The 18,464-nt window shown below is 41.6% G+C and overlaps 2 protein-coding genes across 3 annotated transcripts in view; both read left to right on the top strand.

The window, feature by feature from the left end:
- DDX41 (DEAD-box helicase 41) overlaps positions 1-4,340 on the top strand; it is a 23,971-nt gene extending 19,631 nt beyond the window's left edge. For both annotated transcript variants that reach the window (XM_060765644.2, XM_060765643.2), the window contains exons 16-17: positions 286-396; positions 2,425-4,340. In XM_060765644.2, coding sequence (XP_060621627.2) covers positions 286-396; positions 2,425-2,561 — 248 coding nt within the window. In that variant the 3' untranslated portion in view covers positions 2,562-4,340. The remainder of the gene's footprint in view (positions 1-285; positions 397-2,424) is intronic.
- On the top strand, positions 3,570-18,464 carry DOK3 (docking protein 3). The gene is made up of 5 exons (XM_060765645.2): positions 3,570-3,653; positions 9,646-9,936; positions 12,170-12,260; positions 13,379-13,551; positions 16,101-18,464. Exons 1-5 carry the CDS (start codon positions 3,597-3,599, stop codon positions 16,926-16,928), a joined length of 1,440 nt encoding a protein of 479 aa, XP_060621628.2. The 5' UTR covers positions 3,570-3,596; the 3' UTR covers positions 16,929-18,464.

Here is an 18,464-nt window from a genome sequence, read left to right as displayed (position 1 = left end):
GTATTGGATAGACCACATCGGCTCTAGTTTCCGATACAGAACATATGCCATCCAGTAGTCGCGATTTGCTCGCCTACAGAAAACCATATTTAATAAGTGTCAACACTATAAGAAGTTTTTGCAAGACCAGTCACTCTTGTTGCCATGGACCATATTTTAGTTCTTGTGGACCACTGGTGGTCCATGGACCACAGGTTGAGAGCCACTGGTCTAGGCTCTAGAATGGATGTCCACTTTGCTCTCTCTAATATTCTGATTTGTTCCGACTTTCCTGTTTTTATCCAGATGAGTCAGTGCTTATGGACTTGAAGGCACTGCTGCTGGAGGCCAAGCAAAAAGTGCCCCCCGTGTTGCAAGTGCTGCACTGTGGAGATGAATCCATGTTGGATATTAATGGTAAGTAGCTGGTTCTTGGAGGGGAGGGGAGTGATTAAGAGAGTGGGATGGTCTGCGGCAGTAGATGTGCAGTTCCATTGGGAATTGGGAAGGCATCTTAATCCCTAGAAAGTATCCCAGTGACAGTTGACTTGTAAGAAAATCAACAGCCTAATGCTGGCAAACTGGAACAATTGCCATGGTTTGCTGATGTTATACTTTAAGCCAGCGGTGCACAATCAGGGTTTTTGTTTTGCCCTGAGGATTGCCGGTGATTTTGGTAGAGAGAAGCAGGGAGAATGCCCATGCATTCTAGAATACCCATGTGCTGAGAGGAGAAGAATGTAATCCACAAAAAGGGGTGGGGAGGGCACCCGCACATACATATATCTGGAATGAGAGAGGATAAACCCCCTTTATCTGCGTAGTAGCTTCAAGAAGAAACAACTGAAGAAGGACTGATCAAACAGTAATACAAGAGGGAGGCCTAATCTTTTCCATCACCTTTACCAATGTCGACGTCAGGCTCTTTACCAATGTGTTCCAAAGAGCCTGACATCGCCATGACAAGTGCTTAGTGTCTGAATGTTGCATAAACATGGACCTGAATTCTGATTTGACAATATGTATTTATTGAAATAGCACAAGTCAACAAAATCCAACTTTTTGTAATAATCAGAAATGAGAATAGCACAGTTTAAATAATCTTAATGCTGATTTTAAATATGTATTGTTTTCTATCATGGCGACTTTTAAAAATATGACAAATGGCACATTACAGCAGACTACTATAAAGTCTGCCTATTTCACATCATATTTGTGTAACACAAGCCAACAATTATTTTCATCAGATATGATTTACATCATTCTTATAGAGTTTTTCACGTGGCTTATTTATAGAGTTTTTCACTGTGTTTATTTTTTCTCTATAATAGTAATAATAAGGCCACCTTACTGGGATCTGCACGCATTATTGGCCGATACATCACACAGTCCTAGACATTTGGGAAGTGTGACATGTGATCCAATACAACAGCCAGCAGAATGATCTTGTTTGCTGTAGATTTATCTTGTTGTGTTTCAAATAATAATTATTTATTTATTTATTTATTTATATTTTGCTCTATCTCCCTGGAGGGACTCAGGGTAGATCTCAGACATAAAAGGCAAACATTCAATGCCTGAATACAACAACAATACATCCATATTAACAAAATTTAACAACCCAACATATAAACATGAATTATGACTTAACAACTAAAATTAAATACAAAACGCAGCCTGTTATTACAGATATAAGACAAAACATCAAACAGAAGCATCAATTTCCCAGTTCCTTGGGGCAAATAGATTGATAGTTGCTCAATCTATAGTTGAGCTGGTAGGGTGAGCAGGGCACAGATACAGATGATAGCTATTAATCAGAGGTATAATGGTAGTTTTATCAACTCCTCCTCCTCGCAAGCCAGTGAGCTAAGGTATGTCTTCAACTGTTTCTTGAAAGCGGTGGGGGAGGGGGCCATCTTTAACTCCTTAGGAAGGGTGTTCCAGAGGTGTGGGGCAGCCACAGAGAAGGCCGGCCCTTTCTCTCGTTCCCACCAGCTGTGCTTGGGACGGGTGGGACTGAGAGGAGGACCTCCTCTGATGACCGCAGTGTCTGAGTTGGTCTGTAGAGGGAGATGTGGTTTGTCAAATAGTCTGGACCCAAGCTGTTATCATGTGTAGTTTTTGTGATAAGGCTAATCGAATAAGTAATGCATTTACACACTGATATTAATTAGATTTTATTGATATCAGTGTAGAAATGCATTAATTATTCGATTAGCCACATCGTAAAAACTACATGTGGTAGAGGAAAAAAAAAACACTGATCTGAATTCAGCATGAAAAACTCCATAAGAATGATCTAAAATGATATCTGATGAAAAATACTTGTTGGTTTGCGTGATTTTTATTCCACTCTTCAGCCACAAAGCCACTCAGAACAGCTTACTAAATGTTAATTTTTCTTTGGGCTTACAATCTACAATGTATTTCTTAATCTTTCAGGCGAGAGGGGCTGTGCCTTCTGTGGGGGCCTGGGTCATCGTATCACTGACTGCCCCAAGCTGGAAGCCATGCAGACGAAGCAAGTCAGCAACATTGGACGCAAGGATTATCTAGCCCATAGCTCCATGGACTTCTAGATACACTCTGGTTTTTGGCAGGCCACAACCAAGCAAATGAACAGATCTCAGTGCCCTGGGGGCTAATATTTCTCAACTGCCATTTGTAGGTTTGGTTTACTGTACGGCAGAATATTGTCAACTAGAGTAGGAAAGAAGAGATACCAGTGCAGTTGCTCCCTTTTAGGGGCTTTTTGCTTTCTCGTTTTTGTGGTAATTACTGACCTTGCCCTAGGCCAGAAGCAAGCCACAAAGATTGCCCAGTCTCCCAAGCTCCTGTGTATTGCGGATGTACATAGTGGGATGCCTTGTGCTGGTTTCTGACAGTTGCTTGGCCATGGTCCCACAGATTGGGTGTATATAGGTGTGAATGGCTCTTTTCAGACCCAAGTTTCCTTTTAAGATCTTGAGCTGTTCCCTTCTAAATGTGGCGGTCTAGTGCTGCAATCAGCCATTGCATCAGTAACTGTTGTCATGCATCATTGAGCAAGCTCCATATGACCCAGCAGGTGGCCGTGATAGGAAGGAAGAAAGGAACTGAACTGAATATCACCACAAGGAAAAGATCCTTCTTTGGACTTCAGCTCCCAGAACTCCTCTGCCTCTGACTGTGCTGACTGGAGGCAGTCTAAAATAATAGCGTTTCCAAGCTTCCAGCCATTGGGAGTTCTGCTATTGCTTTCATTAACTCTAGTCACAAACTTTTGAGGTTTTACATATCCTTAGTTTGATGTGTTCCTCTTCCTCAACTGCTTCTATCATTGTTGCGTGACTGTTGTAGGCCTGCTCAGAGGTGGCCTCTGCAGCTGTGGGGAGACACTCTGGCGACCCACCAACGTTTGCTGAATCAAAAGTCCCCTGGGACTTGCCTGTGTGTCTCCCGGGACTGTTCTCTTTAGTACAGCTCCCAGTATGCATGCAGGCCCAAAAGAGGAAGTTGGCAGGCAGAGGAAGTCACCAGTGCTATCGTACATACTGACTCATTCCTGTGGCGGCCACAAGAGCTCACAGGCTGAGTGATCTCTTTCTCCTTCCTTACTGTTTGGAGCCTATCCCATGGAGTGCCCAGTGAAAGATGGGATCCTCTATATTCATCATCCAAAATTTGGGAAGGTAAAAATGGGTATTTGCTTAGTGGAAAGAAGGGATTATCCCAGGAAGCCTTCATTGGACAAATTGTTAAGTCCCACTAGATTCAGGGTAACAATGTCCTAGCACTTTCCAGGTCATCTCTAGGGGCTGGGGGGGGGGGGGGGGGCTTTTGTGATGCGGGATGGAACCTGCAACTGCTGGGCTTTTTGAAACCTAATATCTGTTTCCAGTCTTTCTTTTGTGTCACATTACTGAATTGTAGCCAAGTGTTACATTGCCTTTGAATGTAAATTATTCCAGTAATAAAATTAAAGTGACAAGTTGTGTGAATTAACTGGTATGGTGGAAATTAATTTCGCCATAAAGTTTGAACTGGTTCCCTTGTTTATACCTGAAATGGTGTGATCTCTAGGAAAACGGAATTGGCTAAAACCTCAGTGTTAACAACACTGAGCTAGATGGATTTAGCTTTCTGTATTCTTAGGGCAGCTTTTGGGATTCTTAGTTTCCAGGGGTAAACTAAGGTGAAACTTTTATCTTGTAATATATGAAGCTGTTCTTTAGCTTTTAGCTTTCTGTGCTAAGCTTAAATTTGGAGCCTCAATTTGGACAGTCACACAAGTAATAACATGTAAAAAGCTGCCTTGAGTCCCCTCAGGGAAGACGGCAATGTATAAATAAAGTAAATAAATAAAAATTATTCATTGATCTTTGGTTCCTACAATGTACATTGTTGTTACATGGTCATCTATTCATCCGTAAGGTTATGCATCCTCCCTGCTCAAAGTCTTATTAAACCAATGCTAAATCAGTGAAGAAAGTTGAATCATACAATCATAGAGTTGGAAGAGACCTCGTGGGCCATCCCATCCAACCCCCTGCCAAGAAGCAGGAAAATCACATTCAAATGTGATACTTCATTTCTCTCTCATCCTACAACCAAAGTTTTATGATACCAGGGACAGACAGATATGTGTGTAGGAAGCCTTAGTATGGTAAAGGTTTTTTCCCTGACATTAAGTTCAGTTATGTATTACTCGGGGGGGTTGGTGCTCATCTCCATTTCTAACAGTGGGAGCTCACCTCGCTCCCCGGATTCAAACCTGCGACCTTTCAGTCAACCTTAGTATATGTGTGTGCATATATGGCAGGAGCAGTTATTTTGTGTGTACAGTTTTTGGTTGCTTTCTTACAATGGCTCATTTTGTATCTCCTTTCTGACTAACCCAGCCTCCCACTCTTATATTCATATTTCAGTAATGAAGCTACAAGATAGCTATTAAAAGATTTCTTTCCTTGGAAAATTAATGGGTTTTTTTCCATGGGATCCTCTACAAATCAACACAATTGTTTTCCATCTGTTCCAGGTTATTTGCTTTGTTCTGCTTGTTTGTCATTCAGGATTTTGGAAAGCGTTCCCAGACATTAACAAAGTTAGGGAAATGGGATTTCTATTTCTCATAGTGGATTCAAAAAAAGCTTTCACTTTATTTCCTTATGCATTCCAGCCAGGTGGCACTTTCCTATGCAGCATGTGTTTACTCCATATCTTGAAAGTGACAGGCTAGAAATAACAGTGTTATGTAACAGAAGCAATTTTTTTAAAAAGCCCAAAATTCTTGTTTCTTCCAAATGTTACATTTTAAGACAATTTGTAGGTAGTCAGTAAGTTTTCAAGTTTTATGGCATGTTATCAGTCCCAAGGACTTACCTCCACCCCTTCGAAATGGTCAGAAAACAATCAGAAACAAATGGGCACCACAATAACCAAGTTTACAATATCTATAGGCTGCTTTTTAAATTACTATGGTGACCTAAACACACCAGATCTCAATTTATCTTGAGAGCTTAGCAAAGTTAGTACTTGAATGGGAGACCAGTAACAAATAGAATGCTTGAGTTGGAAGAGACCTCGTAGGCCATCCCGTCCAACCCCCTGCCAAGAAGCAGGAATGTTAGGTGCTGTGTGGACTATATTTCAGAGGAAGGAAGAGGCCAAACCACCTCTGAGCATTCTTTGCTTATGAAATTCATGGAATTGCCATAAGTTGATAAGCAATTTACACAACTTGTGGGGTCAGGGATTCGCTTGAATCGTCTCTCTCTCCCACTGTTCAATGGTTGTGCTGTGGTCACCAGCAAATGGAGGCCAAGCGTCAGCCCTCCCAAGGGTGCTGCTGGTGGGGGACCAGAGGCCTAGCTGCTGCCTGCACATGTGAGGAGGAGATGGTGTGATCACTCAGACGAAATGGTTCAGTGGCTTTCTCATTTTCAATCAGCTGCTTTACCCACTTGCAAATTTCACTGACTCCATTATGACCCCCAGAGGCACAGATATTTTAGAATTTGAGGAGTAGTGTTCAAATAGCTGCACTTAGATTATCTCAGCCTGGCAGCAACCCTGAAGAAGAAGCAGGGCTTATTGTCCCCATAATGCCAAAGGTAACCTAGTGAGAGGACACAAACAGAAGATTTTCTGTATTGTCGAAGGCTTTCATGGCTGGAATCACTGGGTTGTTGTAGGTTTTTTGGGCTATATGGCCAAGTTCTAGAAGCATTCTTTCCTGATGTTTCGCATGCATCTATGGCAAGCATCCTCAGAGGTTGTGACCTCACAACCTTTGAGGATGCTTGCCATAGATGTAGGCGAAATGTCAGGAGAGAATGCTTCTAGAACATGGCTATATAGCCCGAAAAGCCTAGAACAGTGGTTCTCAACCTTTGTAATGCCGCGATCCCTTAATCCAGTTCCTCATGTTCTGGTGACCCCCAACCATAACATTATTTTTGTTGCTACTTCATAATTGTAATTTTGCTAGTATTATAAATCTCATTTGCAGGACCAAATTTGGCACAAATACCCAAAACGCCCAAATCTGAATACTGGTGGAGTTTGGGGAAAATAAACCTTGACATTTGGGAGTTGTAGTTGCTGGGATTTATAGATCACCTACAATCATACAGCATTCTGAACTCCACCAATGATGGAATTGAACCAGACTTGGCACACAGAACTCCCATGACTAACAGAAAATATTGGAAGGGTTTGTTGGGCATTGACCTTGAGTTGTAGTTCACCTACATCCAGAGAGCATTGTGGACTCAATAGATAATATTATAATGTAATACAATATAATACTAGTAATAATAATAATTCAATATTATAATTATAATTATATATTTACATTACATGTAATATTACTAATAATATTACAATATAATGGTATAGTGCAATATAGTAATATATACTGATATTGTACTATGCTAATAATATAATATATTGTATGAAAATATATATTGTAAGCCGCTCTGAGTCCCCTTTGGAGTGAGAAGGGCGGCATATAAATAAATAAATAAATAAATAAATCTGGACCAGACTTGGCATGGATGATCAATATGCCCAAATGTGAAAACTGTTGGAGTTTGGAGAAAATAGACCTTGACATTTGGGAGTTGTAGTTGCTGGGATTTATAGTTCACCCACAATCAAAGAGCATTCTGAACCCCACCAATGATAGAATTGGGCCAAACGTCCCACACACAACCCTCATGACCAACAGAAAATACTGTGTTTTCTAGTGGTCTTTGGTGACCCCTCTGACACCCCCTCGCGACCCCCTCAGGGGTCCCGACCCCCAGGTTGAGAAACACTGGCCTACAACAACCCATTGAAGATTTTCTGTCTCACAGCTTCCACTCTTGGTTGTTGCTCCACATTTGCCTTATTGTGCTAAGACAGTTACTTCCAAAATGCGCATCTCTGTTCATGAATTGGTGTGTGGCTACTACTGAGTGAGAATGAAAGCACTTCTAGCTGATGGATGCCTGACTAGGAAGGGTTCACACTGTGTTGTTGACCTTTCTTGGATTTCTCAGCAAGTATTATAGAAGTTGCCTGCAGTTAACTCCATGGTTACCAGGAGGATATGAAAGAGATGCCAAGGAGGAAAGATGGAGCAGATTAGCATCTGGGGATTTTATTTTGGATTTGGTGTTATATTCCTCCCTTCAGGCCCTCTCCCCAAAGCAGATTTATGGAAACAGCACCTGCCCTTGCTATCTCTTTTCTTCCCTTGCTATTCTCTGTACTGGTAAAAACCCTCCTTTGTACCAATTCTAAAGATTTTTTTTAAAATTCCTTATGCTGCATTGTGCCAAACATTATCACCGAAAGTGTACTGAATTCGTAAATAACATGATCATGTTTCCAAAATGTGCTGTCTTTTCGCTCTACAGAGTGTTTTTGTCCACTGATACCCAATGCAGGCTCAATAGAGGAGGAATATCACATTTATCTGTATCTCGGGTCATCAATCCTTCGCCTCCTATTCTTGATATCGATGCTGTAACCAAGAGACACAATTTCTCTTGAAGGAGGTGAAGTCTTAGAGCTGCCAGACTGAAAACTGGAGAGGGCTCCTATACCTTTAAAAGTTGTGCAGAAGAGGGATTTTCAGTAAGTGTTTGTTGCCTGGTGGAATAACAATTATATCTACTGAAATCCTCTCTTCTGTAGAACCATTAAAGAGACAGGACTTCTCTCTAGTTTCCACTCTAGCAACCCAATGTATTCTACCTTCCTGCATGGGTGCAGATCAGACTTTAAAATATCTTTTGTGAAGCCTACTAAAGTTTTTTCTCTCATTCTTCCTGGTCACCAGAACTAAATAACCTCATGGTCATATATGTATAGACATCAAATACGCAATTCTGCTTATAGTGTTTCTCTAAAGCTACTTTGCTCCTTTATTTCTTAAGCTCATAGAATCATAGAGTTGGGAGAGACCTCATGGGCCATCCAGTCCAACCCCCTGCCAAGAAGCAGGAAATTTGTATTCAAAGCACCCCCGGCAGATGGCCATCCAGCCTCTGTTTAAAAGCTTCCAAAGAAGGAGCCTCTACCATACTCCGGGGCAGAGAGTTCCACTGCTGAACGGCTCTCACAGTCAGGAAGTTCTTCCTAATGTTCAGATAGAATTTCCTTTCTTGTAGTTTGAAGCCATTTTTCCACATCCTGGTCTCCAGGGCAGCAGAAAACAAGCTTGCTCCCTCCTCCTTATGACTTCCTCTCACATTTTTATACATGGCCATCATGCCTCCTCACAGTCTTCTCTTCTGCAGGCTAAACATGCCCAGCTCTTTAAGCCACTCCTCATAGGGCTTGTTCTCCAGTCCCTTGATCATTTTAGTCGCCCTCCTCTGGACACATTCCAGCTTGTCAATATCTCCCTTCAATTGTGGTGCCCAGAATTGGACACAGTGTGATTCCAGGTGTGGTCTAAACAAGGCAGAATAGAGGGGTAGCATGACTTCCCTGGATCTAGACACTAGACTCCTATTGATGCAGGCCAAAATCCCATTGGCTTTTTTTGCTGCCACATCACTAAACTAATGTGAGCGAGCTTAAGAAATAAAGACTAGCAAATCATAGCTGAATGTAAGAAATAAAAGCTAGCAAGCCATAGATGAGGGCTGTAAAGGCACTACATTCTGTCAATGTCACATTTAACCATTCAGTTTATACACCTTTTCAGACTTCTCTCTGTGCCTGTGTGTCATAGAGTGTGTAGGCAAAAGTACTATATTCTGTGTCAAACATTTGTGTGTGTGTGCATGTGTGTAGTGTGCATTTATTTATTTATTTACAGCATTTATATACCACCCCTCTCACCCTGAAGGGGACTCAGAGTGGCTTATAAGTTATATGTAAATACAATATATTATATTATTAGCATAGCACAATATTAGTACCATACATTCTCATATTGTACTATACCACTATATTGTAATATTATTAGTAATATTACATGTAATATTAGCTTCTAATAAACAATCTGATAGCTTTATTTCTTTCTGTCTGGATCACTAGTTCATTTCTGCCAGAATGCTTCCTCTTTTCTATTCCTATTTGCCTCTGTACACATTTTCCAGCCTGAAGAATTGCTTCCCAGAGTGTTTGTTCACCTCTGTATGTCACTCATTGTAAGCTGCCACCCTTTGCTTCTGCTCACAGAAGGCCTGGCGGAAAGTATGGGCCCAGCTCTTTGCCGACAGCCCCTCCGGTGTTGCACGGCTAGAGTACTTCGAAGCTCGTGAAGGGGTCAAAGCAGAAAAGGCAACTCTGCGGAAGGGGGAGCGCAAGGTGATCCGCCTCTCCGACTGTGTCTCTGTGGAACGGGCTGAGGAACAGAGCTCTCCCAAGGACACCACACCCTTTTGCTTGTGCATGATGGAGCGCAATTGCTTCCTGGCAGTGGATCAGCCAGATGAGTGGATAGAATGTATTTGCCAACTGGCTTTTCAGGTAAGGATCCCCCCAGCAACGTTGCTTCCATCACAGTGTCCTGACTTTCCACTCACTGCTCATTTGTCAGCCATATAAGACTTGATGGAAAAGCTAAACTGCAACTGCTTTCCCTCAGATTGTTGTGCTTCATTGCAACTTTCCTCCATTGAGCAGGGAGTTGGACTAGATGACCTCTGCAATATTTTCCAACTTGAATGGCATATTATTCTAATTTTTCTTATTATCGAACAAGAATCTTGGGTTGCGTGCATATATTCTGGATTAGGTCACTCCAATGAGTAATGTTTTCTGACCACTCAATAGGAGTTTGCTGATGTGTTTTTAAGTGGTTGTATGTTTTAAAATTGGTCCTGAAGAGAGCTTGAAAATATAATACAGATTGAGTATTCCTTATCAGAAATGTTTAAGACCAGAAGTGTTCTGGATTTCGGATTTTTCCCCAGATTTTGGAACACACATAATGAGCTGTCTTGGAAACGGGACCCAAGTTTGTTTCATATACAATTTATAAACATAGCTTGAATGTAGTTTTAAACACAATATTTTTAAATAGTTTTGTACATAAACCAATTTTGTGTGCATTGAACTGTGAGAAAGCAAAAGGGTCTCTGTCTCACCCACCCATGGGTACAATTTTAGAATTTGGAGTTCTGAAAAAGGTAGGCTCAACTTAAAATCCTAGAGTTGGAAGAGACCTTTGCCAAGAAGGAGGAAAATCACATTCAAAGCACCCCCAAAAGATGGCCATCCAGCCTCTGCTTAAAAGCCTCCAGAGAAGGAGTCACCACCACACTCCGGGGTAGAGAGTTCCACTGCTGAACAGCTCTCACAGTCAAGAAGTTCCTCCTAATGTTCAGGTGGAATCTCCTTTCCTGTAGTTTGAAGCCATTGTCCACGTCCTAGTGGAAATCAAGCTTGCTCCCTCCTCCCTATGACTTCACTGTCACTGTTGGACTACAGTTTCCAGAGCCTTCAACCGGAATGGCCATGGTTGGGGGGGTTTTAATCTAGAAAGAAACTGTTCCAAGGTCTGGTTCTGAAAATAAGTATTTAGACTTACAAAAATTTCATGTTCTCAAGGAACAGAAGTTGTGGTGAAGACCTGGAATTTCTAGACAATATATCCTTTGCTGTTTGTTCCGAAAACCCAGGTTTTTCAGAGTTTTCAGCCTTCAATGATTTTAGTAAGACTTCCTTCCAAGTAAATAAAATGTATAGGAATTTAGTCTTAATGTGCAAAGACACTCTCTGACTTTAATATACGTTTCTTCTTAGAAATGGATTTCTTATCCCCATGTACAATGAAGATAACAGCAGCCTCGTTTCTGAGGTTGCTAAATGGCAAACAAGATAATAAAAGTTAAGATGCTGTTTGTGCAGTAAGCGTGCCTAGCAAATGACGATAGCAGAACTGATAGCAGAACCAAGGTTGAGAGAAACTGACTCATGGGGAAGTATTCTCTAGATAACAACATCCATAACTGATCTCTCAACAAAAAATTAAATTCTTTTTCTGCAGGTTTGTAGTCTAATATTCCAAAGGTGCAAAAAGACAGCAAAAACATGGCTGTTAGGGTTAGATGGCTCTAGTGCAGGCATGGGCAAACTTCAGGTATTTTGGACTTCAACTCCCACAATTCCTAACAGGCTCAGGCCTTTTCGTTTTCAAGAAGGGGCCTGAGGCTGTTAAGAATTGAGGGGGTTAAAGTCCAAAACACCTGGAGGGCCAAAGTTTTGTCCATGCCTACTCTAGTGGTTCATAAGCACAATAAAAGTTGGGAGTGAATAAATGTATATTGCTAATACACATGAAATGTTTAATGGTTGCAATACTAGAAATTGCCCGTGGTTTAGGGTAAGGCAAATGAAGCAGGTGTATGAGACATTTTTTCTGTCTAAGGATCATATAGATTGCGGTAAAAAAAAGGCCTCACCAGAAATTTCCAGTTTTGAAAAAGCCAGAAGTTGATTTCTAATAGATTATGGGGGATTTTAAAAGGCTAATTGGAAGGAGTGACGATCCACCCTTTTGACTGGCTGAGAAATATGTATTTAGAGCATCAGTTGGAATTGGGATGGAAAGGCTATATGCAGCTTCAGGGGGGACCTTTTCCCCACCCTTGGTTTAATTTGTAGTTCTAATGTTGCTATCAGATGATGGGACCCTGTGATACTTTCATCTGAAGGAATGCTTTCCTTTAATTCATTTTCTCTTTCCTGTTACCTGCAGAAACCTCCTGGCCCATGCAGTGCAGTGGTGAACACCCCCAGCCCACGTCCCCTAATGGAAGAGAATACCATTTACTCATCCTGGCAGGAAGGTAAGTGTCCTCCTGGCCTCAGGCTTAAGGTGGGGGCTTGGTTCCAATCAAATGGTCAAAGGAATCCTGTCTCTTTCTGTGGGAGTTACTTTCAGAGTGAGTGACCACTTCTTAGATAAAGGCCCTCTGGAAAACCCAGGCTTGGGGGAATCTTTCCTGTAGCTCAAAATCCTTTATGACAAGAGTGGAGGGTTCCTTTCATCCCAATGGCCAGACTTAATAGCGGGGGGGGGGGAAGGGGGGGGAGGGGGTGCACACTATAGTTTTTTGGGGAAAATGAACTGGTTCCTATACACACTGCACATATCTTATCTGTAATGCAAAAAAAAATCAATGAAAGACAAAACAATATTTATTTATTTACTTACTTACTTACTTACTTTATTTGTATACCACACTATCTCAGCCCGTAGGCGACTCAGTGCGGTTTACAACAGGTCAATATACAAAGTGCACAGCATTAGCATAACATTTAAACAGTAACTAAAGCAACTAAAACAATACAACGATACATCAGTAAATCAACATGACATCAATACATCCATATAACTAATCCAACACATCTCATCAGTAAAATCATAATCATAAAATGAAGAACAATTTTCACCAACATGAACTTACCGATCTTTCAATGGGAAGAGTTGGCTTAATTTTGGATGATGAAATAGTTAAGTTAATTAGGATTGTTGTTGTGTGCCTTCAAGTAATTTCAGATTTAGGGCAAACCTAAGTCTAAAGTTTAAGGCAAGGGGCAGGTAAATGACCTTTGAGGGCCGCATCCGGCCCATAGGCCTTAGAATAAGGAGGAAATGCATGCAGGAGTAGGAAAATTGCCAATTGATCATGTAATTGACATCTGGGGTAGCCCAGAGGAGATTCAAGACTTAAGGAGGGGCCAAATATTCCTTGCTTTTTTGGCAACCTTTGCTCCAGCCTGGATCTAAATCTAGTTGCTAATCCAGACCCAGATATTGTGTGAAATACACAGATTATAGTTACCCTTGATTTCCACAAGCTGTAGCTTTTTATGCAGTTTTTCTTGGTGTAGAATGTATTTCATTTGTAAACTGAGGACCTTCACAAGAGAAGAGTAATTTTTTACAATCCCTTCCCAACAGCATGTGAGTACCCCGTGGTGGTCTTCCCCACTGAAGCCTCTGCTCGATGTCACCTGAAGGGAAACTACCTGGTGGTCCCTTTATTTGATCAGTTGGTGCTGAAGGATGTGCAATCTGGGCAAACTCTCTATACCTGGCCTTACACCTTCCTTCGAAGATTTGGCCAGGAAAAGGTATGCAGCTGTTCTAGCACCTGTATGGCAGCCTTCTTGGACCTGGGTTTTGTTTGAGAAACTTCCACTGGTTACTCGTGGCTTTTGTGTCACTGGTGGCAAATAAACATTAAGTTTTAGCATGAACTTTAAAGAAGCAACCCAAGATGCTGGATCCCATCTCAAAATAACTTTAGAACCATTGATACTACCTTTAAATCTGGACCAAAACTTGGATTCAACTCACTGCCCCACTGAACTGGTAGCCACCAGTCTGCACTGACAATACCAGACCTCTAGTGAAAATCCTTAAAAAGCGAGTCAAGAATGAAAGATATCCTGTTTTCTTCTGCAGCCTGAAAAACATTTTTGCAATAAATTAATTATTGGCCAACCCCAAATTCAGTCAGTTGCTCTCCATTTTTTTATCCTAGGCCAAATTTTCCTACAGTCATTGATTTTGCTCTGGTTTATACTGTTTGCACTCCAATTGCCGCCGATGATTGACCAGAAACCCTATTTTAGTGTGTAATTGATTTCCTTCCGGAGTCCAGCATATAATCTTTCAATTTCCTTTTCTGCTTTTCTGAAGCTGAAGCATAAACTTAGATTATGGTTGTATTGGTAGGTTTTCCCTGAAGTCTTATTGATATTCTTCAGTAGATTTTGCTTTGCAGTCAGCCTTCCCTATTCATAGGTTCTGCATCCACAGATTCAACCAACCATAGCTTGGAAATATTCAGAAAAACAAATTTCCAAAACAGCAAGCCTTTATTTTCCTACATACCAAGCACTATGCTAATATGTAGACAAGACATGCCCTGCTGCTGCCTTCTGCCATTTCACAGATTCTCTGGCTTGCTCTGGTACTTGTTTGATTGCCATGCCATTTTACTATACCACTGTGCAGTATATAATGAGGCGTGAGCATCCATAGATTTTTGATATCTACAGGACTCTTAGAACTACACCTAAAAGGATACTGAGGGCCCAGTAGATATCTTTTCTACATCTCATCTCATTATGAATGCCACCCCATTTCTTCTTTGATTTTCATTTCCTGAATAAAACATTGTGTAACTAACTGATTCAAAATGTCACATTCATCTTCAGTGGGTTATTGTAGGTTTTTCGGGCTATATGGCCATGTTCTAGAAGTATTCTCTCCTGAGGTTTCACCTACATCTGTGGCAGGCATCTTCAGAGGTTGTAAGGTCACATTCATTTCAGCTCACTCGCCCCAAGTATTGTATATATCTATATATATTCCATTTCCATATGTCTAGTTTCCCTTGATTCAAGTTTCCTACAATATGTGTTATTCAGCTTTGGACTTCCCTTTCTCCTCTGAGCTCATCAGCAACTGCACGTCCTTGGGCTTGATTCCAGTTGCACTACTCATAGCTGCCATACTTTAGGAGGCTGTTGAGGGCCTTGCAACCTGAGTGTGTAATTTTCAGGCACTATCCCTTGTTTAATGTAGGATTTGTCTCATCATAGGGTTTTTGTGGTAAAAGACATCAAAGGGGTTTAGCTTGCCTCCTTCTGCACAGAACTAACAAGTGTTAGTTATGGTCCCACTGCTATTGTCTCTGAGAGATCCTCCACTCGCCACTATTGGTGCTGCATGGTAGTTTTTTGGCACATTTAATCTATGACTCCGCAGCAAAAGCCACTAATACCTTTATTATAGCATAGTTCCTTAGAGCATGGGACCACACAGTCCCACCACCATATTTATGACATTTATATCCTGCCCTTCTCACCTGGAAGGGGACTCAGAGCAGCTTACAAGTTATACTGTACAATATATTATATTAGCATAGCAGAATATTAGTATTATATATTACTAGATTGTACTATACCACTATACTGCAATATAAAATATATAAAATATATAATTATTATATTATTATATTGTATTATTATTAGTATTACATTGTATTATGATATTATGATCAATATTATATGTACATACAATATATTATAATTAGTAGCATAGCACAATATTAGTATTATATATTACCATACTGCAATATTATTAGTAATATTACATGTAATATATCATATACAATTATTATATTGTATTATTATATTGTACTAGCTGTACCCGCCACGCATTGCTGTGGCCAACTTTCCCTCCCTCCCTCCCTCCCTCCCTCCCTCTTTCTTTCTTTCTTTCTTTCTTTCTTTCTTTCTTTCTTTCTCCCCCTTCTTCTTTCCCTCTCCCTTCCCTTTTTTCTGTATTGTCATTTAGCTTTTTTGGGTTTTTAAGTCCTTTTTGCTTTTTTTGAGGGGGGGGGGGGCTATGAGTGATGGTCCCTCGTTGGTCTGTTAGGGGTATAGTCAAATTTTGTGTCAATTCATCCAGTGGTTTTTGAGTTATGTTAATCTCGCAAATGAACATTACATTTTTATTTATCTAGATTACATTATAATATTATTATAATGTAATGCCATGGTAGGATTTAAAAGTTACAAACTGACACTTATTTTTGAATGTACCATTTTATTAAAATATAAGAACTCTAACATTTTACTGTGTGTTTTTCCTGCATTTCTCTCTCTAGAATTTGTTCTCTTTTGAGGCAGGGCGGCGATGCAGTTCAGGAGAAGGTCTCTTTACTTTCAATACAACCCGAGCAGCAGAAATCTGCACAACTGTCTCGGCAGCCATAGACCACCAGAAAGCCATTCTTTTGATGGATGGAGACAAGAAAGCTGGGCTTTCCTCAGTCCAAGACTCGAAACAGAAAGCAGGGTGCTGGTCCTGGCCTGCTATTGTGGAGAGCCCGGAGGAAAAAGAACCGCTGTACGCGGGAAATCCTGTGGGACTTGCAGACAGGGACCTCCCAGCAGCTAGTGACGGCCTTTTTGCTTCCCCTAAGGTGGGAGCTCCTGAAACGCCTATCATCTATGCGTCCATTGGCAAGAGCTTTCCACCCCTCTCCCAGCCCTATGGCAATACGGAAGCAGAGCCCAAGGAGCAAAAGGACAGACTTTCTGACCATCTTTATGAGAACCTACGTGCTTTGGAACAGCAGCGCATCCTCTACTCTGAGGCTCTTGACTTTGGCTGCAGAGACTCCCCTGAGGGCAGTGCCAGCAGCAGCAACACTGAGTCCTCACCTATTTATGATAACAGCCCCGTGGCTGCCAGGCGCTCAAGTAACCATCCCTGCCCCAGTCCTACCACAGCTGCTGACCCCTCCCCAGAGATCCAGCACCCTCCTCCAATGTTGGGTTGCCAAGATGCTGCCGGGGGGAGCGAGGGGAGCAGCAAGCCCAAAGCGAGAGGAGCAGGCGCTTTCAGGCACAAGCTGGTCACCATGCTGAGCAGAGAGGGGGGAGCCTCCAAGGCCACCAGCAAGAATGAGAGTGCCATGGGCAAGTCCTAGGTGACCTGTCTAGACATAGGAGAACAGTCCCAGGACTGAGAGTTGTTCTCAGAGCTTGAGAAAGTTACCTTTTTTTGATTATAACGTCCACAGTTTCCCAACCTGTGAGATTAGGCTGGCTAGGGGATTTTGAGATCCGTCATGCTCAAAACCGGACTTTCCCAGGCTCTGGTTCTTTCCATGATTCTCCCTCTCCTTCTCCATGCACTGATATCCTTGCCAGGTCTTTCTGACCTGAAGATGCAGCTTTCCAAGCTAGAGGTTGGTGACCTGGGAAGCAAGCCTAACTAGAAACTTTATTGCACCTGCTTTGGATGGTTAGTGATTGGGACAGGGATTGTTTTACTTACCACATTAGTGGACATAAAGGAATCTGGAAAGACAGGTGGATATATATGATTTAGGTGTCTTCTCTTCCTTTTTGGTCTCATTGAATGGGTTTTCTTACATTGTCACTTGTAGTCTTTGGTCATCTCAATTCTGGTTTGCTTTAGTTTTTCTCTCTGTGTGTCTCTCAATCCTTTTTGCTTTTTAGGTGGTTATACCTCCAGCGGTCTTTTTTCCCATAAAAATACCCGAGTCTTAGAAAGGTGTGTTTTGGATTGCAGCTCTTGCCAGATTGTTAAATATGGCCTATCAGTATATGTTCAAGGAGCCCCCGGTAACGCAATGGGCTAAACCCTTGTGCCAGCAGGACTGCTGACCAAAAGGTTGGCAGTTCGAATGCAGGGAGCAGGGTGAGCTCTCATCTGTCAGCTCCAGCTTCCCATATGGGGACATGAGAGAAGCCTCCCACAGGATTGTAAAACATTTGGGCATCCCCTGGGCAACGTCCTTACAGACGGTCAGTTCTCTCACACCAGAAACAACTTGCAGTTTCTTGGGTCGCTTCTGACACACACAAAAGGAAGGTTCCCATCCCATCTTCCTCTAGGCCACAGATTATAAGGATGGAAGGAAAAGGTATGCTCAAAGTTGATACTGTTCTAAGTAGACCAGTGGTCCAACCATGTCTAATGCAACTTAGATTAGGTTTAATGGAATATCAATTTGGATTCTTGACAAACTCAGAATCCAGCACAATGCCATTTGTGCCCGAACAGCACAAAAATGTTTGCAACAATCTAAGATCTTTAGATTAATCCACCAGGAAGAGTGTTACAAACAGCAGGTGTGTAGCTTGGCTGGGAGAAGAGGGGGGATGTCTGACTTGAGACTGAAGTCAAGTGGATTACACTATGTCCTGGGACAGACCGGAGGAAGGAGGGAGGGAGGGGCCTGCAAACATTCACACAGGTCTCTTTCACAGGCATAGGTGGCTTTCACCTGCAATAATGGCAGTGCATGCTAGGAGGCAGAAAAGCAGAAAAATCAGTTTTAAGTATTTTAACTGTTTATTTTTAATTAATTCCACTGATGTTTAATTCTATGTACATTTTTGGGTTTTAAATTGTATTGAATTGTTTTTATTGTGCGCTGCTTTGAGTCTCCCTTGTATAGAGAAAAAGTGGGAAATAAATAAACATAATAATAAAA

This window comes from Anolis sagrei, chromosome 2 (assembly GCF_037176765.1).
Source record: "Anolis sagrei isolate rAnoSag1 chromosome 2, rAnoSag1.mat, whole genome shotgun sequence".
Taxonomy (NCBI): Eukaryota; Metazoa; Chordata; class Lepidosauria; order Squamata; family Dactyloidae; genus Anolis; species Anolis sagrei.
The sequence above is the reverse complement of the archived record's forward strand: the minus strand, read 5'-3'. Positions and strand labels throughout refer to the sequence as shown.

What these genes read in the sequence shown, in the direction of transcription:
- DOK3 (XM_060765645.2), top strand. Translation starts at nt 3,597, where the DNA reads ATGGAGTGCCCAGTGAAAGATGGGATCCTCTATATTCATCATCCAAAA. An exon ending in ATCATCCAAAATTTGGGAAG is followed by an intron (nt 3,654 to 9,645) that starts GTAAAAATGGGT and finishes TTCTGCTCACAG; the next exon opens with AAGGCCTGGCGGAAAGTATG. An exon ending in TTTGCCAACTGGCTTTTCAG is followed by an intron (nt 9,937 to 12,169) that starts GTAAGGATCCCC and finishes TGTTACCTGCAG; the next exon opens with AAACCTCCTGGCCCATGCAG.